Source organism: Trematomus bernacchii, unplaced genomic scaffold, assembly GCF_902827165.1.
Source record: "Trematomus bernacchii unplaced genomic scaffold, fTreBer1.1, whole genome shotgun sequence".
Classification (NCBI taxonomy): domain Eukaryota; kingdom Metazoa; phylum Chordata; class Actinopteri; order Perciformes; family Nototheniidae; genus Trematomus; species Trematomus bernacchii.
This window is the reverse complement of record NW_022987313.1, coordinates 7,250,785-7,274,856: the sequence shown is the minus strand read 5'-3', so window position 1 is coordinate 7,274,856 and position 24,072 is coordinate 7,250,785. Positions and strand designations below refer to the sequence as shown.

Below are 24,072 nucleotides of genomic sequence, written 5' to 3'. Positions count from 1 at the left end.
GGTTGCCTGGTAAATAAATTCAGTTTATTTTTCAGAATATTTATAAAATGCATAAGTAGGCTGATGCAAAAATATATTCACCTCCTCAGGTTATATCTGAAATAACCAATTCCAGGTGGAATATTATACACAGCAGTAAAGAAAAGAGTTGTCTCTGTCAGTCTCTGAGGAGTTGTTGAAGCAGTAGAACGTGTTATCTAACAGAGGAAGTATAAGCACACACACTGGAAACACACCGGCCCCTTATGGGAGCTGCTTCAAGGGAAATCAAATGTGAAGTACCTGTGATGTGAGTGTGATTGATCAGTGACACGGAGAAGAATCCGTCCCAGCGATCCCCGAGAGACCCCCTCTAGATGTTGGAGGGTCTTTAACCCCATTTTACCTTGGTTATACCAATGAAAACAAAATGTGCGCTGCCCCATTTTAATCAATGCATTTGCATTCGTGGAGCGACTGTCAATAAAGAACAGGCCCTTCAGACTCAGTTTAATTCTATTACTATACGCTGTATTTGCTGTGATTTTGATTAAAGAATAAAAAGGCATTACACAAACTGGAAATAATGTTTTATTAGAACATTTCAGGCACTTTACTTTGAGGTGCCAAGAATTACTCTGGTCTGTTTTTCAAGATCAATAGACACACACTGACTGGGAAAGTGCTAATATCTCAACATGTAATCCCCCCAGTCTGCTAAGAGGAAAGGTATTAGAGGAAAAGATGAAAACCTGAGCCTCGCTGCATCTGCACTTCATTTTTAACATTTAGTTCAGATGCGTTCATGTAACCTCAGATAACATGACAAACTTTAACAGACAATTTCAACAGATGGTCTGTAAAATATAGTCTTAGATTGTGAAATCTAACCTTGTTATGTGTGTAGCAGGTTCAAATAAGTGCTAAACATTGCGAGCAGGCCAAATCTACCTCAGATTAGGTTTTCTCTGAGAAAAGAGGCCACAGAAAATGTTATGGTCGACATTTTGTCTCTTGAATGTCTCACTCTTTCTCTTACTCGTGTTTCTCTTAGTCTCTCCTTTGGTTTCCTGACAGTCCCATACTGTCCCTTCTCTGGATCTGTTTTTGGCTCACTACTATTTTTATTTTTTCACTGCCTACTGCCTTCTGTCACCTTTGTCATCGCTGCCGATCTGCAGTCTGAGGATGCTCTCCAGACGTTTTGCTCTAATGGGAGGCAACTGCTCGAACATATCGAAGCCAAACTCTGAGTTCAGTTGCGGCAGACGGAAGAGAAGCAAGTGGCTCCTCAACACCTGGAAATGAGACAAAGAGAATGAAAAGGACTTCAAGTGGCATGCTGATCATTAAAAGTGACTTGAATTGGTCGTGATAACGGGGAAAAACAAGAGGATTGTAGAGAAAACATCATCAGAGGTGAAAAGAAGAGTCGGTACACTCAATAAACACCCCGCAGCCTCAGAGACAGCCAGATAGAAAAATCTGTTGATTGCAATAACAAAAAAAGCAGAAAATGTACCTCATCTGTCAGGTAGTAGATCTTCCTCAGCATGCTTTGACGTGCGGCTTCAACCTCCTGTAAAAGAGACGAAGGGATTAATAGATGAAAGGCTTCATTGATGTTCTGCCCTGACGCACGTCTCTGTGTTTACTTTACAAACTCCACACCTGCATGCATTTGCGCTTTCAGCTAAACTGCTCAAAAACACTGTCTTTTTAAACAGTTGGACTCACTGAATGTGTTTCTTACTCTAAGGTGTTCAAAAATAAAACTCACATACCATGACTTATATCCACAATTAGGAATATTGAGGTGCCAAGTGAAGTGAGACCAACTCGGAGGTTGCTCCTTTGACAGTTTATCAATAACACATGACACGTAAAATCAGCTAGCTTATTTTCTCTTGTGCATAAAATGTGCACAAATCCCCATAAAACCATTTAACACTTCCCAATAATCAAATTTCCTATTCAGTGCATGTTCTGGATTTGCTAAAAAAATAAATGTGTGGCAGTTTGCCCCAGGTTTCCCTTTGGTTGATTTAAAAAAGCCACAAAACATAAACCAGATATCCAAGGCCAATGGTGCATTCACAGGCTCCTCAAATAGCCCGTTTCTAATCTGCTTTGAGCTTCATGTCGTAGTGAGGAGACAACATGGACACTACAAAAAAAATAAATGATATGCATTGCTCTGAGATTTAAACAACGTGGTAATTATTGTTTCCGAGTTGTAAAATGTTCCAGTGGGGAGTTTATGACATTCATAAATGCAGCACAAATGCCATCATTCAATGTTTAACGAACGTGAAACATAACCGTTGTATCTGCTGCTTTTTTTGGATCTTTTCTAAAAATGTAAGGGTTTTTTTCAACTGCCAGTACTCCGGCCTTCTAACAAGTTTCAAGTAAACTGAGCAAGTCATTTTTTCCGTTATTCAGTTGATAGACAAGCAGACTTCATCTGGTTTGGCCTGTTTGCTATACACTGCTCTACCTGTGCTGCAGCGTCCTGAGAGAAGATGAAGGAGTTGACGTGAGACAAGGTAACCACGTATAAGAGCGGACACCAGCGGGGCTTCAGGGTCCCCGTGACCAGAGAGCGGAAGTAGAGATTGAGGAGAGGGAGGGAGTCCTCAGGGGGAGAGGTGAACCGCTCGATAGGGATGGAGAGCTACGAATCAAGACACAGAGAGATAAGTAATTGTTCCAAATCAAAAGTTAAATAATCATAGAACGTTTGTGTTGAAATTGTGAAAGCCCATGAAAAAGCCTCCTCATCATTACCTGTTCCAGTGTGACTCCCAGGGACCTCAGCATTCCCACATGTTCCCCGAACACAGCCAGCCTCATGGTGGCGCTGTACCTCCTCTGCAGGGGTAAGAGCAACCAGCAGCCGAAGAGCCGGTCTCCAAAGGACACGGCCTCGTACTGGGTCAGAAGAGCCGTGTACAGGTCTTGGAAGGAGGCGAGACCCGGAGGAGGGACGTCCAGGTCCAAAGAGTCCAGCCTGGATCGCCTGATAATGGAAGAGATTTGTTTTAACTCTGTTCTCTGTGCTAAATGTAGGTTTTGCAAGGAAAGAACAAAGGATGTCAAACATGTTCAGACCTGGTCAGGAGCCTGAACAGACCCCAGGTCAGTTTCTGCACAGGTCTCTCCAGGAACAGGTCACTGGAACACAGGAACACACAGGACAGGCGGGCGAGCTTGGCCACAGGAGGTATCACCTGCAACATGATAAAATGTTCTGGAGGTTAGATACTATAACAATATACACCCACCAGAAGAGATGCTTGACTACAACATGATCTGTATTATTGATTAGAAGTTTTTATACATGAAGGAATATTATTATTTGGGCAAAAATTCACAATTATATTTGATTAATCAATCTATACAAATACAAGTACTTCTCAAAGACTGGAAGTCACCAACTCCATCAAGCTTCAGAAAATTAAGTAACTTTAAATGGGATACTGGGCATTGCTTTTTGCATAGCTAGCATAGCATTGTAATAAAAAAATGTTTTAAATAGAATACAATTGACATATTTGACTTAAGATAAACATTAAGATGAACTTTTATTGATCTCCCAGGGGAAAATCAGTTTTCCACTCTGTTTATAGATATTTTGAATACACTAACAGTACGAATAAACACATGCATTGGAATACAGGTATAGGTGCACACATGTACATGCATGACAGAGAGGTGTCAGAGTGAAGAGGCTGTCAGTCTGTACCTTCAGTGCCTCCTCCCTCCAGACCTCCAGCAGCAGCAGCCACTGCAGACAGTGGGTCACGGCCTGCAGAGCCCACTGAGGGAGTTCCTCCACCCCCAACCCTCCACCGTCCGAAGACCCTGTCCGCTCATACAGGCTGACGAGTGGGAGGTAGGGCCAATCAGATGGCACGGTGGGACCGGTGAGCTCAGGGAGGAGGTGGGAGCTGATCCAGGGGCTGCGGCCGAGGAGAGCGTCCCGGGACGTCAGCACGGACGACTCCAGGTACGCCAGCTGAGTGAGGAAGCAGCCTCGGATGGAGGGCAGCTGGACGCAGGCCTCTCTCAGCAGAGCTCCGACGGTCTGCAGTGAGGGGGAGGAGCTGTGTGTCTCCTCCTGGAGCTTCAGCTCCCCCAGCTCCACGGCCTCAGGTCCTCCGCTGTGGCCCTCACTGGAAAGCAAACACATTCATATAAACTGAGTGTACTGTGGAGGAACTTCACTTTTGGTGGAAATGGACCATTCTCCTATTTTAATCATTCCAAAGTTCTGTCTGTCTACCTACTTATATTATTATATTACAAAGTTGTGTTAAGGAGTTGATTTTGATTGGTCATTTTTACACCAATCAGAATTGTTAAAATGCTTTTATAATCAATCAAATCCACTACAAATCAATCTTTTGTTTCAAATGAGTGATTTGTTTAAAGAGTAGCCCTCTATTAGGCAGTAATCTGGTGTAGCGGTTCGCCCTGCCTGGGTTCACTTTGCAATGATAACCTGCTTGATTAAAATCTCCCCTTCCATATTTAGCTTTTTACTCTTTACTTATTTATCATATCTTGTTTATGTTTCCTAATGCCTCTTGTTGTTGTACTCTTCTTTGCTACTGTAACACTGCAAATATCCCCTCAGTCTCATTTTACCTGAAACTATGAATATGAAAAAATAATCTGCCGTATTTTTCCAGCATTTGGCAATACTTTGGACGAGATGTATTATATACAATCACAACAGAAGAGGCTGTTTGGTTTGATAGTGTTCAAACTAAGTAAAGTAAATGTAAGCTTACGATATAAAGTCCTTGCTGAAGATGATGGTGGACAGCAGTTCATGTCCCAGATATTCACTGCCAGGTAACAACCAGGGCAGCAGAACCAGCGCCACCTGGTGGTACAGCGAGGCGTACTTGGCTACTTCTGGGTCAATGGACACCTGAAAGAAATCAATGTTTTATGAGGTGAAAAGATCAGAATTGTCCAAAATACAATCTTACATGAAACACTTTGGAATTAAACAAAGCTGGAATGTGGAAGGCATACCTACATTACATTCTGAACCAGTGCTACAAAACAAAATGAAATTCATTTCGATAAGTGGCGGGACAACTATGCTCACACTATGGGGGATGGTTAATGTGATAAAAATGGTGGTTGCACCAAAATTCAATTACATACTTATGATATTAACACTTACTGTATCTCCACAGATCTTTATCTTTTCATAGGAGGGGAAAACCCCAGGGTTTAAGTGTGTAAAATGTGTTTTCCTAGGGTCAAGAACGTCTAGGGTTACAAGACTCATGATTATACTGGATTTCTATTAAAAATGGCCCAAATAGCAATAACAATAGCAATAACACTCGAACATAAATAATCAGTTAAAGTTATCATTTTGATTTAGTTGTTCATAAGTGTTCACATAATGTATTGAATCCCATCAAGTCTCACTCCAAAGCAATCTGGACCAGAATACATACACTGTAAAGAAGCATTACATTGTTTTTGTTGTTAAATTGTATTCTACCTTGTGGCAAAACATTATGATTAGCATGGGGTAAGCAGTGCAAGCATATATGAAGAAGAGGCATCTTAATGGGATATGTTCTTTTGCTGATTTATATGAAGCTGGTGTGTTTGTGTCTTACTCTGAAAATATAATCTAATTCATCTGTTCAGATCAGGAGGTGTATGACCTTGAGGATTCAACCTAATGATAGAAGTTAAGACTTCTACACACATGCTTCTATATTTTACAAAACAGACCAACCAACTGTTGAGCAATGACTGTAAGAACCTTAAAATATTGTGGGAGAAAGAGTTACAGTCGGGTCTGTAAAAGGGCAAGGGAAATGGCAAAAAATAATAAACAATAATAAACAATAATACATAAGGGAAAGTTCAACGGAAAATTATCCAATTAGGAAAACAATGCGAAGATATTATTGGACACCAGCAAGACTCAATAAAATAGATTTAATCAACATAAATACTGTATGTGTTGGAAATGTCAGAAAGACACAGGCATTTTCATACACGGTTTGGGAAAGCCCATGAGTCCATCCCTTCTGGGGAACAATTATAGAACTTGAGCATTTTGATGTGAAGTCTCTCGGACACTACGTCTATTATGGGACAGACCCCAAATACATAAATAATCAAGTGGAACATTTTCAGCAATCATGTTAGGCATCTCAGAGGCTGCTAGGACAAAACTTGGATACTGGAAATCACCCAAATAACCAGAATTTATAAAAAAAGAGTTGATGAAAACAGCCCATAATAGTAAATGCTTCACAGGATGAATAACAGAAAGAGGAATAAGGCCTCAGTGTAGGATCCATTTGGAACTTGTATCACACTGACTGATAAGCCTGTTAGTATGAGTCTTGATGGCTGATAGTAATTAATATTATCATATATTGAATAAATACTCAATTTAGTCATGCTATTATTATGCAAATGAAAAACAAATGCATGTTATTAATTTGTTTAGGCATGTCTTGATTTTTTGTGTAGAATAAATGGACTAAAACTGCATTTCGTTGTGCAACCGTTTGTTACAATAAATTATCCTTAATTCTTTTTTAATCTATTCTGATTCCCCTATCAATTCCTGATAATGGATTAATGTCTCACAATAGGAAATAATGTTATGTGGCAAATATGAAATTGATTAAAATATTCTGCACAAAAACAGAGACAAAAATAAGGAAGTGTTATGAGCCATTAATATTAGGACCTGGATTTGGTATATGACAGAAACCACCACAACCTGAAACATTGGCAGTTGGTCACAGAAGACAATGCAACAGAGACTAAACTCGATGTATCACAAGACTGTTTCTGATCCAAGGTGAAGCCTACCAGTCTGTGCGCCAGCTGCAGCAGCAGGTAGAGGAGGTGGTGTTCATGACGGAGGAGCCAGGCTCCGGTGTGAGACAGGGTGGGCTTGGCCTGGCTGCAACAACGCAGGTAACCAACCACAGGCTCTGACAGGAGGAGAGCAGCGAACTACAAAGAGGGAGAGAAAGTCAAACATAGAAAAGGGAAAACATTAGATTAACTACATGGGACTTTGTCTATTTCACCACAAGAGGGCAGCAAAATATATTAAGTAACTTAAAGGTTCCTGCATATTTGTGGGTTTGTGTGAGAGAGTTCTTGCTTATCCGAGGCAAGGGTTGAAAAAGGACAGAGAGTCTTGTATGGGGTTAAATAAATAGATTCAACATGACTTGTTCCTGGCTCAGTGATAGAACAACATGCGCACTGCCAAGAGAAGGCAAACAAAGCCTTTATTGGTATAAAAGAAAACATCATGTTCTGTTTTTCGTGGCGCTTGTGGTTTGTCCCTGTCCTATCATTAAAAAAAATACTGAAGTGATTAAACTTTACCTTGCAGCTGAGGCCTTTGTGGATGCCTGTGATGGTTTCCAGCAGCAGCCCCAGGCCTGTGAGGAGGGGGAAGGGGGAGCTGGGAGCAACGAGCCCCGGGCGGTCCCTCCATCCTGGGCACGCCAAACCAGGGAGGCTGGGAGTCAGCTCCGGGCCCGGAGGACTGGACTGATCATTACACACTACTGAGGAAGACCTGGTGTATAAAAAAGAGAATAAAGTGAATAACAATAGAAAAAGCTGTCAACAAATGAACTCTGAGACAGTACTGTGAACATTTCCATCTATATTGTCAGTAAGGGACAATACAAAAAATATCAACAAGAGCTATAATGGCTTTGCCGGTCTCACGGTAATTCAGACATACTTTAGGTTCTTCACCAGTCTCTGAACAGCATGGTGGGACAGCAGCGGGAGGAGAACCTCAGACGTCAGACGCTCCAGCTCCTGAAGAGTGTCTACTGGCTTGAAACAGCTCTGAGAAAGAGTAATGAACTCATGTTAGTTAAAACATTTGCTTCACATTTTGCATTTACTGTCCTTTGTTACATTTTGTTGGCACAACAAATCTAATGATTATTTGTGTTCCATTTGTTATGTACTTAATGGAGCTTTGCAAAGTTCATCCATGTTGATATTGATAGATTTCCTCAAATATAGTTGTGAATTCAATGTCCTATCAATTTTCAAAATTGTTCTTGGTATAACAAACAGAGATGCACTGATTTGCAATTTTCATGGCTTAATGCAATTATTTTTTACTTTCAGCACACATTAACATAATGAAACTATGTTCATTCAACTGTACTTTTATGATCAAACATTAACTATGAAATGCCCAAACGCGGCAGTGAGTGGTACCTGTCTGGAGAGTTGATGGTAGTAAGCCTCTAGGTAGGTCAGGTAAGCTGGTATCACTGCCAGGCTGCTCTCCTGCTGAACAGGGTTATCAAGGCTCTTCACAAAACCCTTCAGATGTCCCAACAAGGATGCCTGCAACCCTGTGACATGACCCCAAGTCACTGGAGGAGGAGGGGGGCACTCTTCTCCCTGGGAGCTAAACAGAAAGCATAACATGTGGATAAAAAGGGATTCAAGTTGTGTAAAGATTTTATAAAACCCTCTTTAATCCTCCTCCGTACCTGACCATGCCGGCCTGCAGCTCCTGGTGGCAGCCGGCGGTGTGTGTGACCTGTGTGAGCAGACAGAGCAGAGCCAGGACCCTCGGGAGCTGCAGCGGCAGGAGAGGGTCTGAGGGGGCCAGGACTTTGTGAAACGACTGTAACGACTTCGCTAAGCTTGGATACAGATCTCTGTGGGAACACAAGGACAGTACAGCCATGAAAGATGAGCACTTTGAGAGAAGAGCAGAAGAGAGGACTATGGGGTGTCAATCTTAAAGGTCCCCTATTTAACTCTTTTTCATCAATATATTATAGTTCTCAGTTATATACAAAACGTGTCTCTGAAATGTTTGACTCGAAATACCAAAACAGATCATGCTTTGTAGCATCCCATAAACCCCTCTGTTTCAGCCCTGTTTCAAAAGTGCTGATTCTGGGTCTGTTAATTAAATAAGGAGCCACTCCCCACGCCCCTCAGAGATATTTGGTTAAAAAAAAACACAATGGTGCTCTAGGAGGAGATTCAGGTGATAAGGTGGGCGGGTGTTACCTTGGTTGGTGATTGGCTAATGGTTACACAAGCCAAAAAATCGTTATGACATCATAAAGTGGCCAAAATCTGATCAGCTCATTTTCAGACAGGTTTTTATAGAAATGGATCAGGACAAAAAGTGAGAGAATATTTTTTCATTAAACTTTCAGAATGTCTTTACTCAGAAGGGACACATATTTATGTATAAAAGACATGAAAAAGTGGATTTAGCTAAAATAGGTGATCTTTAAATGGTCAGAAAAATAGGCGAGCAGTGTTGGAGAAATACCTGGTTGCAAATGTATTCCTTGTTTTTAACAGTTTTAGTTAGCGTCTCTGTTTGGTTGATAGTAACTGCAAATAATTATGTGAGGAGAAGCTGACTTCAATTTACTGCAACTCCCATGATCCCACGCTTCTTCACAACGCCATCAAAACTTCTTCTTTTATCATTTCTGTCTTCATTGAGAGTCAGAACATTCCCTTTTCTGAGTTTAACCCTCAGCTTGAATGTGTGTACTCGCATGTATAGTTTGCAGGCCTGGCCATAGCCGGCTGCCACAGCCCACAGCCTGAGGGCCTCTGTGGTGATCCTGAGTGCCTCGGCTGGGTCCAGCAGCAGCTCACTGGGGTCCACACTCAGCAGGCAAGGCAGACGCTCCTTCACACCAAAATAGTTGAACTGGAGGAAGAGAGAAATGTGCGCCAAGAATACTTATACATGTGGGAATAGTGGAATAATTCGAAATTGGACATTGGTACTTATCGTGTGTGATCAGAGGTCACAAACATGCAAATGAAGAGCAGTATTTCATAGTATTCTTATTTTATACTCAACACTAATTGTGATTTTTGCATTTTACAGATGGTCACAACTATAAGTGATCCCAGATGTTAGATTTCAGACCCATGCACATACGGTACTATGCAAAACAAATGACTTGAGCATGATCCGGTGGCGTAGCAAGGTTGTGATTGGCCCCGGTGCAAATATTGTTTTGAGGCCCCCCCCCCCCATCGCCCCAAACATAAGCGCACGCTGATGCGCTCACACAGGCACGGACATACACTCTCTCTTGTCCTTTCTCTTTTGAGCGCCACTCTTGTGCTTTGGTTTGCTGTACATTATAAATGCAGCTGCACCGTCGATAGTTATGCCACTGGCATGATCAATAGAGAAAGGTGTCTCCATTATTCCCACATCACTTGATACTTTCATATGTGCAAGGCATTAGCAGTATTGACACAGTTAATCAAGTAAGCAAAACAACTACTAAAACAAAGTTAGTCTAATAAATAATCAGTCCATTATACTGTTCTGCCCTAATAAATTCCACAGCTGTCCTTACCAGTCTGGCACAGGCATGTCTGCCAGAGGTAGCTAATACTCGCAACAGCTTCATGGCACTGGCCAGTGGGAGTCCGTAAACAGACTGAGGAAGAGGAGAAGATGGCGTGGTCCAGGAAGAGGGAAGGAACTCTGACAGCACCGTCTCCATCAAGCGAGGACAGTTGAGCACCTGAGAGGGAAATACATTTTATTGAATCTGGCAATGTTTGGGTGCTATGAATGTTCGAATATAGCCAAGGTGGGACTTATTGTAACAGTCCTCCTTATGCACAATATTTATTTTGTATTATTCTATAAGTGGCTGGTTTTTACCTGGGTGGAAGATGAAGAGGAGTGCCTGGCGATACGAGTCAGGATCTGCAGGACGTTCTGGACCACAGGAGGAGACGGTCGGACCACCTCAAGGATGTAACGCAGCCTCGGGAGGAGTTTCATCTTCAGCAGGCCCTGAAACACAGATAGGAATCACAGAAATAATCATCCAAACTTAATGTAGAGAACTTTTTAACATTTACAATATGTAGCACATCTGAGAAGCCAAAGACATGTTTACCTTGACAACATCCTGCCTTGCGACATCATGATCGTTCTTCCTCTCCTCCCTCTCCTTAGCTGTGAACTTCATATTTTCTGGCAGCCCTGCATCTTCCTCTTCTTCCTCCTCCTGAGTAGATGGCAGCAGAGGGAAGGAGGCCAGGCCGCGGAACCAGGAGAAGGTGCAGTCCAAACACTCCTGAGAGGGCAGGGTTTAGAAATGAACAAAAAGGACTGGAAGAATCTTATAAAAATAACTTTAACAGACAACCAAAGTCTATCATCTCTTCAACAAACAATTGTTTACTTTTCTGGCATAGTTTGTGAAAAACTTTACCGTGATCTTGCACTCTGCACAATCACTTCCTAATCAGACTTACTGTAGGCCTAGGTGACTATTTGCAAATTAAATGATACAATAATATGAAAAAATACTAAATGTTATTCAATGTGCATCCAGAAAAGTTGTTCTGAACACCTTAATTAAAAATGTCTGTGTCAAAAAACTGATGTAAAATTAGATGTTTAGGGTTTGAGTGTCTGTGTTTTGGCTGCATGGTTTTGTTATAGGAGCTTTCATAATTCTGAGGAAAGAAAAAGGTAATATCCTTGCCAAAATCTATGCCCAAATGCATTAACACAGTCACAATGAGAAACACATTTATAATTCAGAAAAGCCAAAAGTGTCCCAAGTGGTGCACAAAGGTTAATGACAGACTGTAATACTTTCAGGTTGCCTTACTTCATCCTCTTCACAGACAAGAAGAGCTTTGAGTGCATGCACAGCTGCAGACATCGCTCCCTCCACACCGTCGTCCAGGGCGAAGCGCAGCAGGAAGAGCAGCCCGGCGTCGAGCAGAGTGGACACCATGCTGCCTTTCAGGACAGACAGGTACTCCCCGGCACGGGCCTACAGAGGAAGAAATGAACTCACATGAGTAACTAAAGTAATGTGCCTCTGCAGCAACAGTGTGTGTGTTTGTTTGTGTACCTTTGAGAGGATGTTAGCCAGAGTGCTAATGGCTAGAGTCCTCTGCTGGATCAGCTGGCTCCGAGACAGCAGGAAGAGCTCCTGCAGGGAGTAACCTGCCCGCTGAGGAGAAGTCACCAATGTTAGAGTACAAATACTTTAAAGAAAATACCTGGAGCCTCATCTTAAAAGATAACCTTTAACATTAATTAGGTTTTTAGTCTAGATACCGCTTCCCTTTTTCAAAGATATTTTGGGCTGTCACAGTGAAACGACCTAAATAATAACTAGAAAATGTATTCAATATTTTACATTAGAAAATAGACATAAGCAAATCACTATGGCTGATCCAAATATGTTTGTTTACATTTGAGCTTCTATTGAGTTTCTTAAAAGCTATCTTAAATACAAAGGAACATCGTGAATAGACCTAAAGATGTTCTATATATTTTATAAAATAGTTTTTTATGTATTCTCTACTGACATCAGGCTCCTCTCCGTGGTGGTGCAGGCCCAAATGAGTGGGCAGATCCTGCGTTGGTGGAATCACAGTCCCTGCAAAGTCAAACCGAGCTTGCATGGCCTGCATCCGGAAACAGAAACACACAATGTGTTGACTCAATGCAGAAAATCGTATTTAAATACAAGATTTGAATTGAAATCAATAAAAATGTTATCTACTGGTATTGTAAGAAATATCTCTGCACCTTCTTGGTTCCTTTCCTTCTGGGTGCAGGCAAGTCTTTCATCCACTCCAGCTTCTCCGGTTCCGCCTTATCCATGTGGACCCATGTCTTCTGAGGCTTCAGCAGCAGATCCTGCTCTAGATTCACACGGAGAAGGAAACAGCAAGTCTTAGCAATCATGTGTGAAGTTTAATTTGGTACAACTGTCGACTGTTTTAGCCAGCACAGATAGAGAACTCCCACTACTTTACAACTGTAAACACAAACTAGTGATTACTGACTATATGAAACCACAAGAACAGCACATGTGCTTGCTTCTGAAGACATAGACACATGGATACATTTTCAGTAGGGGTGCAGATGTTTCTATTTTCCAGTTGAAGTAAATCTGCTTTAATACACAAATATTAATTCTGGGGAGACCACACATGTCACAACAGATCAATACGGACAAAAACTATCTCTCATTAAAAGCAAGAAAATGTTCAAGGTGGAAGAAAACAATCCTGCATGTATATATTTTTTTGTTGCAAGAATAAAGACCTGACAACTAGATCAACTAAGGCTTAATTTAAAAACAAGATGAGGTGGACAAAAGATGATAAAAACTCCATGAGGAACACTGAGCTGGGAGTTTTCTTTGAATGATCTGCAGTAACTTAATTGCAGTGAGTGGCTACTTCTGGCTCAGTCCGGCCTTTCTGCTAATCACACAAAGTGAAGTCAATGACCAGCTTAATGTCGGGATTGTATCCATGCAGCAGAATCATCACACATTAATTATACGATCAGAGAAGGGATGCTTGAGAGGAAGAGGAGAGGGAGAGCAGGGAGCATCAGGTGAGTGAGAGAAGAGGGAGATGAAGGCAGACAGATGTGATGGTCTGATGACATTCAAGACTTTTTCCTCAAAATATGCTACTGATTGAATCATTTGAATGTCTAAGCAACAAGGTAATAATTTCAAATATTCTTGAATATTCACGAGTCATTTGGCCAATGGACTAAAAGGTATTTTTGCACCCTGTCTGTGAACCACGGATCTGTGAAATGTCAGAGAAAAAAAGCTTTTGAGCTTTGTGACGATGATTATTCCAGCTGATCTAAGAGGGGTTTTAAATGGTTTATTTAGCTTAATAAGTAAGAGAACACGTAATGGAAAACTTCCCCCTTTAGTGTGTCATTAACCTTTAAAATCATAATTTTTGGAGATACACTGGGAGGGAGATGAAAATGTTCAATATGTAAAGTGAAAAAGGTTTGAAGCTAATGTTCTCATTCTATTACACCACAGTAAATTAAATAGGCGATAAGTAGGATGGACGTAATATGAAATATGATATAGCATAGTCATCCACATACTTTATTTATTTATATCTCCAGCAGCGGCAGGGGATCAGGAACAACTGACCAGATGAAAAGGTTTTGAATCCATCATACCTCTCACAGCAGGTGGTGGTTGTGGTGGCACTTCATCTCCTTCCATCTCTACTTCCTGGGGTTTCTGAAGAGGCAGAGATGCGCTGAAGGAGTCTGACTCTCTGCTCAGATTTTCAAGAGGAAAATTGTCCCTGCTGCTTTTGCCCTGGGGTTGTTTTTCGGATGCGGAGGCAGAGGACGGGACGCTCTTGGCTTTTCGAGACCTAACAAAGTTCACCAGTGTAGGATCTGGGAAGCGGAAATAATCTTGTTAAAAGAAGAAGTACCAACAAAAAGAAGAAAGAAAGTTCTCGTGTATTTTACTAGATAGGATATAAACTCAACAACATATCATGTCTTCATCACAGCATACTGTATATTATTTTATTTAACTATCATGTGGACAACATCATTGCCTACCGAGCTGAGTTAAAAGTCTCTTCTGCTCCTGTAGTATCTCAGACTTGGACATGGCCTGGAGCTTCTCCTGGTTCTCCCTGTGGATCCTCATCGTCTCTCCTGAGCTGTCTGGGACCCCGAGCCCCTTACCAGAGAGCAGGCTGGGACCTGAGGATGCAGCTGGCTCTGTTGAATAGGAAGGAGAGAGAGGAATTCAAATTGAACATGGCTCTATATGCTAGAGCAGTGGTTCCCAAACTTTTTGTGCCCAAGGCACACCAAAGGACAAGTAAAAATCTCAAGGCACACCTTATAGCCCTTATAACACGTGTTATCACTCATATCATGTAAAATATCTGTAAATGTGCATAATTATTTACTAATGCCAAATAAAATGTGACAAAGACAACTATATTACTCATGAAATATTTATTAACGAAATATTTCAGAAATTAATTTGAAACTTTATCAAATTAGGCTTCATCAAAGCAGCAACACACTCATTTAAACCAGACAGGTCACAAAATAAAAAATTGTGGAGGATCAGGCTTTGGTGGTCGGCTCCCATCTCGGCGCACAGCTGGGAGAAGAGGCGAGATTTCAGGGGCCTTGATTTGATGTAATTCACCATCTGCACAGCCTGATTCAGCACCTCAGTCAACTCCGGGGGCATGGTTTTGGCAACTAATGCCTCTCTATGCAAAATGCAGTGGTTTGTCACGATATGTGGGTTTTGTGCTCTCACCTTAGCAATAAATCCTTTCACTCTCCCCGTCATGCTTGCCGCACCATCTGTGCAAAGACTGACGCACATATTCCAGGTCAGACTGTTCTCTTTTAAATAGTTATTAGTTACCCTGAATATTTCTTCTCCCGTAGTATGGCTTTCCATTTCTTTGCAAAAGAAAAACGTCTCTTTGATAGAGTCAGCATCAACATATCTGACGTTTGCCAGAAGTTGGGCAGCCCCACTTATGTCAGTAGATTCGTCTATTTGTAGGGAAAATCTGCCGCTCGCCTGCAGTGCCATAATTCCCACCTGCAACTGCGTTAACAGCGAAATATGGGGTTCTGTGAGGATTTTTTTTTAAAGAATTGTTTTTAGGTATAGAGTTTGCCTCTGTATTATGAAATGAGTGCATACAAAGTACTGATATAGTAAATTAAAAAATAATTATTTTTGTGTAGTTGTATATTGCAATAATAACGTATGGTTGTCACAAAATCCCACGGCACACCCGGACTTGCCTCACGGCACACCAGTGTGCCGCGGCACACCGTTTGGGAACCACTGTGCTAGAGCCATGTTTGTGTTCAAGGTTCAAGGTTCAAGGTTCTTTATTGTCAATCTGACATAGCTACAGAGTAATTATGCAGTTGAAAATCTTATGTCACAGGCTTCTCCAACAATGCAACATAATAACAATAAGAGCATGAGCAATACAAAAATAATAATAGTTATAAAAATGAAATAAAGTTATGATGTGGAATAGTGCAGTACGAGTCTATATACAAGTTATTGGAATGATATATATATTAGGTATTAGATACATACTACTGAGTAGCAGATGAATGTTTGATGTTGTTTCAACAGTTCAATTTTTTAACAGTCTCACTGCCCGCGGGAAGAAACTGTCTCCGAATCTTCTTGTCCTTGCCAGGATGCTGCGGTCATTTTGTCATTTTGTTTCTGTATTTCCCTGGGATCCATTCAACTGACCACCTGAGGATCCCACATCAAAAACCAACATCACTTTATGATATGAATCACATTTACTTACTATCATCTGTATCCATGCTGCTCTCAGGCTGCAGGTTCTGCTCTCTGTGTTCAGGTGTGTGGGGAGCTTTAGGTGCAAAATGTAAAGGTGTCTTTCCCTCCTTGAGTCTCTGAGCTGCAATCTGAAGAGCAAAGATACTCTTCTTTCCACCAGCTGAAGATTGTTGCACCTAGTAGTAAGCAGTAATAACATTTAACAATAGAATTAAAATGAATGCAGTATTTCTGTACATACAGATATTTTTTCGTGTGTTTTAGCTTTATGGTTAAATTGTCTTATACACTTTAAGACTCAGAATCACACCTTTTGATAAAGAATAGGAATAATAACTTTTTACCTGACAGCTGTTTTCTGAGCGGTGCATTACTTTGGGGAAAGCCAGGCCTGTAAATGCTGGTAGAGATATTGGAGTCGAGCTGGTATCTCTCTCCTGAAAACAAATAATAATGTTATTGATTCGGCCAGTAAAACATTATGATATTTCAAACTGTCAAGCTAAACATGATATCAGCCAGCTTGGATAACTGACAAAAGCAGTTCAACAAAGTGTAAGGGACAAACTGGATGTATGTATGTATACCTAAATATGTCCAACAGAGAAAATAGGCTATTTCATTTAGCATACAGTCACTGATTTAAACTTCCCACTCTCATATTTAACAACAGGTACTTACAACGATCCTGGAGAGCACAGCGGTGACGTGAGTGTCATGTTTGTCCAGCCTCTCCCCAGCATCCTCATCCTCAAAAGTAACACAACCAGTTTTGAAGCGAGACTTCTTCGGAGGGGCTGGCGTCAGAGACGGGAGTTCGTCTGGAAGATCTTGAAGAAACATAGAAGACATTTAAATAATTGTATGTATCGGTATATATGGTGTACAAAAAAAGTTTGATTGATAGATATAGTCCACTCGGAGAAGTGTGTAAATTATTAATGTTGACTACTACCATGCCTCATTTAGAGTTTAAGGAACATTGTCAATGAGTTGTTACAAGTATTTTTAAAACAGACCGATCTCTTACCTTCTATAGTGACAACATCTTTCTGTCTTTCTTCATCACTCTTCCCGTTATGCTCCCCTCCTCCTTCTCCTCTCCTCTTGTCAGGACGGCGGACCACACTGGCAGCAGACGGAGCACCAGAGGTTAGAAACTTCTCCTGATCTCTGAGGACGTCTGCCTCAGAGTCAGTTGGCTTGGGACGCCGCAACATCACTCTGAAAGACACAAAAGATGATTATAAAGACATATTTTTGACAAACTCTAATTTCCCCTATCCGTTTGTGTCTCTCTATACTGGTACATGAATCCAACCTCTCCAACATTTGGCATTACCTGACCTAAGCCGTTACAGTGGAGGAAACATACTTTGACACGAGTATAGTAGTATAGGATATAGGAGTGATACGTTGTGATGATTTAGGGGCCCAAAGCTGCCCACAAAATAACTGTGTTACGCCCCTGTTACATAGACATTTGAATTCCATTCTGGCATATTGAACACCATCATTTTAAGAAAATACTGTCAATTCAATATTAACTTATCTCTCTACTTTTGGGTAACGTGAGAATATGCATTAGGCATGGCTAATAATCTTAAGCGTAGCTCACGTTATCTAGGAGCGTACAAATGACAGAAAACGACCGACTTTAACTACTTAAACAAATAAATTACTTATATCTCACATTAGCTCACTAGCTACCTGTTTAATGTTGCTTTCCCGTTTTCACGTGTAGGTTAGTTTACATCAGCACGCACCGGGGCTGAACGGAACATTTAACGTTAGCTTGAAATCTCAAACCTCACTCAGCGAAAGCTAAAGTTATCCAACTCAACACCAAACATTTTTATTAAAATGTTGACGTCTTTGTTGTGTTAAAATATGTAACATTTGTGCAAGCTAACCTTCAGTTGAGTGCTGGTTCCGTGGTGATACACAACTCTCGTTTAACCAACACGGAAGATTTTTAATGTGACACCACGCTGCACCTTCAAAACAAAAGCTCCACCAGGATAGACAGACAGGAAGGCGAAGCGACCTCGACATTTTTCCTCTACAACCCCCTTCTCCTAAATATTCTTAGGTCATTTTATGTCTTAGAAAGCATACGCCTTTTATCTGCATTTTCGGTGAACATCTTAACGAATCGTCGCTATTTTATGTCGTGTAACGCGTAGGTTTAACCACATCCTTCATCTCTCTACTCCGGGACACTGGAAAACGCTCGTGCATCTGGATGAACATTGTGCAGTAATGTATGGATGTAATTAGGTAATTTAAACTGGCCACTGACAACAAGCCTCGCCGACATGGTTAACTGCTGCTGTCTTTGCTGCGGTGAAATCCCTCAACCCCGCCCCCTTGTGCCCGGCCAGGCGGGACCACCGCGGGACCCCCGCTCCGTGCAGCAGCAGCAGCCCGCTGGCTCCGGCCCAGACGCCGTGGAGCTGAAGGGGGCGCACAAAGGGGGAGCAAGACAGCTAGTGCAAGTGAAGAAAAAGGAGTGAGTTTATAATCTGTCTCTGACATGCGAAAAAGTGCAGCATGCTCTCCTCCGATCCGGACTCTGCGGAGGACACGGCGGTCAACGATGCTCCTACTGAGGCTGAGGAAGAGGAGCAGGAGGATGAGCAGGACTCACCGGTAGAGAGTGATGTCCCGGAGGAGGTAGGTGTACACATACCTCACGTTCATTTAGAATTTTGAACAAAAGCCTTTGAAATATCAGCTATGAATAGTTCTGATCAATTGATTACTTTTAATAATTACAATACATTCTGATCCATAAACATTGTTGTTGTGCAATGCAAATAAGCCCAATTGAAGATGCAAGTTCATCAAGCTTATTGTATAACATTCCTTCCGAATTTGGATTTATATCCTATGCATTCTGATCTCTGTGTCCTCTTGAAACATAAATCCTTTATTGACATCCTCTCAGTGCAACCTTCCACCTGCAGCCAAACAGCCTCTCTGCTTGTGAGAATAATCCATTTCAGTGACACTAGAATCCATGGAAAGATATTCTCATAATGCATGCACTTTATTCCTAAAGAGAGTTCTTAAGCTGCAAATATTGTATTTACAAAGTCATATCCATGATTTTAAGTGTTGATCTTTAGATGCATGTCTGTGTTTGCTCCTTCATGCCCTCAGACTTTACTGTCACAGAGTTATTACTTTGATTCCATCTGGGGGACTGGCTCTGTGCAGCCAGCCATGCACAGATAGTAAGAGAGCACGAGTTGTCTTACATCAGATCCAGTGTCCATGTAACTGCTAATTCCTATGTTATACTGCAGATATGCATCTACCCGCATATTTAGTTAAATTAGTTTAACGTTAAATTGAAGGGCGAGTTTTGCACTTACAAACATGATAAAACAACATCATCTAACAGTGTTACAATCTGTCCAATCTGTAGTCAGAAAGCCTGGACAACTGGAAAGTCCATCCTCTGGTTCTAAAGACATGCATCCCTGTTTTCCCCATAAATAAGCGAGGTGGAACCAGCAAAGAGACATCCCACCCCTGTGTCAGCGCAGTAATGGATGGGCTGGTTGTCAGCATAAATTGCTTCATTCCATAAAACACCAGAGGTAGCCAACAAGAACACAGGATATCATGAGGGCCATGGCCACCACAAGATCAGGACAAAATATCAAAGAATATCATAGTCGTTTGGAGAAAAAAATGTTTGAAGGTGGGATCACATTTATTTTGAATTCCTAAACTAGACTCCTTGAAGATTCACACATTAAATGTTGCAATGTTTTGATCTCTGTAATCATAAAGGGTTACACACTAGCGTATTTTACAGTTAGTGTTACTGATTAAATAGCTTTAGGCAAGTGTGTCTCTGCTGAATGGGACAATTAAACTTGCGGTCAGTATTGCAAGTGTGAGCACTTTCTGTTTCTCTGCCCCGAGCTATCCACCAAATACTCAGCAGATACGTGTAGAGCAGAGATGCTTGAAAAAAATCTGAATACTTCAACATGTGTGTTTGTTTTAAGCTGTGCTGGGAGAAATATTACCATTTATTTATTGGGTAAAAGACGAAAAAGCCCACAACATAAGCAGAAAATCCAATAAAAACATATGTACATAAAGAACATGCTGTGCAATAGTATTTCAAATTTTACTTAAGTCAAAATAATACAATATTTTTATGAAAATATAAAAAAAGACTACGTATGCAGCAGAACGCCCAGAGATAGCTCAAATGAGATATAGTTAAGTTAAGTATGAGTCAATACATTTGAGTCAAAATGAAATTTGAAAATACATAATATTGGGCAAAAACTGTGATGGACATTTTCACTATTTCTGACATTAATTGATGAATCTAGTAAACAATCTGCAGAAACATCGATAATAGAAATATTGAATTAGTTGCATGATTAATTTCTACCATTGGGTTTTCATTTCGAAGGGTTTAATGATGATGTTTTATAGTGTTACCCTGGAATATTACTGTGTCAAATGTAGTAGTACATTTCTCCCACAGGCAATATAAATTCAATTAATTTCAGAGATAGATGTGTGAAAACACCTTAGTGAATGTTTATTTATGTCGGCTGCTTTGACTCACAGCCTCCCAGGAACACTACGTGGTTGAACTCCACTGCGCTTTCTTTATTTTGATTTACTTTATGCTTAGGTATGGGAAAGCCTGGCCAGTGCTGCCCCGTTCATTTGCATTTCTACAGCTTGTCGTCGCCAGGTTTAATGGCCTCATTGCTCTGAGTGCCTTTTCCTCATTACTCTTTCTCTCTCTGCAGCAACGTCCTGTGAAGCAATCCCTCGGTGCCTGTGTGTGCCGGGAGTCCCATTGGCGCTGCCTGCTGCTCTCTCTGCTCATGTACAGCTGCCTGGGCGCCGTGGCCTGGTGCCAGCTGACCCGGGTCACCAAAATCAGCTTCAATTCGGCCCTCACCTCCTCATTCTCGGCCTCTTTCACCTCCTCCCTGCGGGGCGCCTCTGGGATGGGTGTCAGCGGACACTCAATGATCTACCATGATAGCCCTTGCTCTGACGGCTACATCTACATCCCTCTGGCCTTCCTGCTCATGCTCTACGTCTTATACATGGTGGAGTGCTGGCACTGCAGAGCGAGGAGCGAGCTGCAGAGCAAAGCAGACGTGGACAGCGTGTACGAGCGCGTGCTGCACATGAGACAGGCCCAACCCTGCATTTGGTGGAAGGCCATCAGCTACCACTTTGTCCGTCGGACCCGTCAGGTCACTCGATATCGCAATGGAGACGCCTACACCACCATGCAGGTGTACCATGAGAGGGTGAACACGCATGTGGCCGAGGGGGAGTTTGACTTTGGCCGCTGCGGGATGAAAGATGTGTCACGTGACCTCATGGGCTTGGAGGGACTTCCGGCGACTCGCCTGCGCTTCACTAAATGCTTCAGCTTCACAGAGGCCGGGCCAGAAAACGATTACCTCAACCAGAGAGCCAGGTTCTTCTCTGAAATCGAGGGTTTGGACGATTACATGGAGGCCAGGGAGGGCATGCAGCTGAAGAACGTGGACTTCAGAGAAAACCTGATAGCCTATGTGGACCCTGACCGGTTGCCTTGGTACAGCTCGCAGGTGGCCTTCTGGCTGGCAGCTCTGCTCATGCTGTCGTGGCCTCTGAGAGTGCTGATAGAGTACCGCACTGCCTATGTGCACTACCGCATAGAGAAACTATTCGGGTTAGAGTACAGCCCGTCTCCTCTCGATGAAGACAGGCCTAATACTGGGTGTGTTATTCCCAGAGTAGACACCCTGGACAGCACTGAGATGGAGTGGCACATACGCTGTAACCGCCAGGTGATCCCTAGCTACTCTGAGGCTGTACTGATAAACATGAGCACAGCCGACTCTAACTCCTTACCAGACACTGAATGCAACTCCTCCTCAAACTGCTTCCTCCTCGAGGGCAGCCAGACTGCTCAGAGTTACGGTGCCCTGCAAAGCCAGGAGGACTGCGAGCAATGCAGGGAGCCGACTGAAGGAGGTGATGGAGGAGGAAGGAGGAGGTTCGTCACCAGCTCCAGCTGCTCCTCCATCTTCTCCTGCCGGGGAGCGCTGCTACACTCCCACCTCTCCTCGGACACCTCCCGCTTCTCTCTCTGCCGCATGTACGGCTCCCACCGCACCGTGGCTCTGTGGGGGAGCCGCAGCAGCAACCTGACGGACCCCTGCTGCGTGGAGGAGCCGTGCTGCAGGTCTGACTCCAGCCAGCTGGCCCTCAGCGACAGTCCGCCCACCTATAGGGACGCCCGCTTCTTCCCTGTGCTCATCGTGCATAGGCCTGAGGGCTGTGGGGGTGAGGACGGGAGGGAAGTGAGGCGATATTACATACGAAGAGGGTCGTCCTTTGTAGAGACGGATCTGTGAAGGACACTAGGACACTTATTGATGAGCCAAGATGGATTCACATGTTTGCTCCATAGACAGAATGACATTTTTGATTTATGGAGCTGTTTCAAAAAATTCCACATATAAAAAAGGTTCAAGGTGATAGTTTTGATTGTTGGACGTAGGGTTGTACGATTGAATAATTCACACAGAGTGTATTAGCTACAGTAGATGGGGTCGGCACAGAGTAGCATCCCAAAATGTAAGCAATTTAGCCAACTGTTGTGTTAGGGCCAGTATCAAAACATATTTAAGCCAACTAAAATAATCATATAGAATATTTTGTACCCCTTTACCTTTCCGGCGACTGCCCTTTTTTACAGGTAACTGAAGCTGTTATCTTTTCTCTCTTTAAAGCCACCAGACTAGTCTATGCTGGCATAGACTACATAGAATATAATATACATCTTTATATAGTAACTGTCGGTCAGTCTGTTATTGGGTGACTTTAGTCAATCTAAATTAACCAAAGTTACACAATAATACGAATTACTAACCAATCGAGGCAGTTGTTGCCCAACAACTCCTGTGTTGTGCGAGGTAAATGTGTTGTTTCTGTCACTTACATTTGGTGGCCTTGAAGAGGGCATGGACGACGGCTTCTGTTCTTCACCTGAAAGGGCAGTCAGGTTAAGCGCTGAAACTACTCAAAATATATTGTTCACTTATACTGATATTGATGTTATCAGGTGGGCCTGTTTCTCCCAACTGGGGGTGTGACCTCTGCCATCTTCTGTAGGTAATACTTAGGTAATAGTACTGATAAGTACTTCATGAAACCCCACTACAAGCAATATAAACTATTCTTCTAAATACAAACCTCTATTTTTTAACAAAGTCACCAAAAGGTCAGAGTATTGAATTGCACATGTCCATATGTATCTAAATCACCTCTGCATTGTCATACACCCTTTGTAGCAGCTACACTCTATCTACTCACACTACAGTGTGTATGATGACAAAAATAAAAACTTGACTAAATGGTGCACACAACACTGATACATGAAAAATGCACGACGCCTGCATCCCACTGTTTTCTTATATTTCTGAAAAAACACATGATGCAAATCTTAACCAGTTCCTACATTGACTATGTTTGTGTTTTTATATGTGTAAGATGTGTGCAACTTAGAGGCATATCTCAGACTAGAAGAAGAACAAAGACAAGTTGCATGTTGTTACTAAATGTATTGTCTTTTTTAGTTGATTAATAGTGAAACCAAAGACATATGTATTCTGTTTAGTTTTTTCATAGAAATTATTAAAAAGCCAATGCTTTCATTTATGAGTGAGAACATGAAAAGAATGTCAAAGTGTAAGCAATAAAAAAATTCTCAAAAATGATTGTTTGTTTATAAGTTTACTGCACCCTGTCAGATTGAAGGAAGCACTTTCAAATGCGAAAAAATATGAAATAGTATGATGAGTCATCTAACAGGACAGGATTGTGGGGGTTTAATTCACTTTAATGA

At 42.0% G+C, this 24,072-nt stretch overlaps 2 protein-coding genes across 3 annotated transcripts; one reads left to right on the top strand and one right to left on the bottom strand.

The window, feature by feature from the left end:
* Positions 1 to 557: 557 nt before the first annotated feature.
* rpap1 (RNA polymerase II associated protein 1) lies at positions 558 to 18,156 on the bottom strand. 2 transcript variants are annotated; one of them, XM_034121604.1, is made up of 27 exons: positions 18,086 to 18,156; positions 17,203 to 17,396; positions 16,854 to 17,002; positions 16,517 to 16,609; positions 16,180 to 16,348; positions 14,420 to 14,584; positions 14,021 to 14,248; positions 12,602 to 12,717; positions 12,379 to 12,477; positions 11,916 to 12,017; positions 11,667 to 11,834; positions 10,944 to 11,123; positions 10,703 to 10,837; positions 10,389 to 10,559; positions 9,564 to 9,721; positions 8,526 to 8,696; positions 8,245 to 8,440; positions 7,751 to 7,860; positions 7,384 to 7,579; positions 6,853 to 6,999; positions 4,779 to 4,921; positions 3,728 to 4,157; positions 3,094 to 3,212; positions 2,770 to 3,001; positions 2,480 to 2,656; positions 1,502 to 1,558; positions 558 to 1,277 (listed from the first exon to the last, which is right to left on the bottom strand). In XM_034121604.1, exons 2-27 carry the CDS (start codon positions 17,390 to 17,392, stop codon positions 1,119 to 1,121), a joined length of 4,260 nt encoding a protein of 1,419 aa, XP_033977495.1. In that variant the 5' UTR covers positions 17,393 to 17,396; positions 18,086 to 18,156; the 3' UTR covers positions 558 to 1,118. The 2 variants fall into 2 exon arrangements, with proteins under 2 accessions (XP_033977495.1, XP_033977578.1); XM_034121687.1 differs by lacking the exon at positions 18,086 to 18,156 and adding an exon at positions 17,883 to 18,045.
* A 38-nt stretch (positions 18,157 to 18,194) lies between these two features.
* Positions 18,195 to 23,944, top strand: LOC117475522 (transmembrane protein 151B). Its single transcript, XM_034121806.1, has 2 exons — positions 18,195 to 18,848; positions 20,966 to 23,944. The coding sequence occupies exons 1-2, from the start codon at positions 18,726 to 18,728 to the stop codon at positions 22,577 to 22,579; spliced, it is 1,737 nt and encodes a 578-aa protein (XP_033977697.1). The 5' UTR covers positions 18,195 to 18,725; the 3' UTR covers positions 22,580 to 23,944.
* The last annotated feature ends 128 nt before the right edge of the window (positions 23,945 to 24,072 follow it).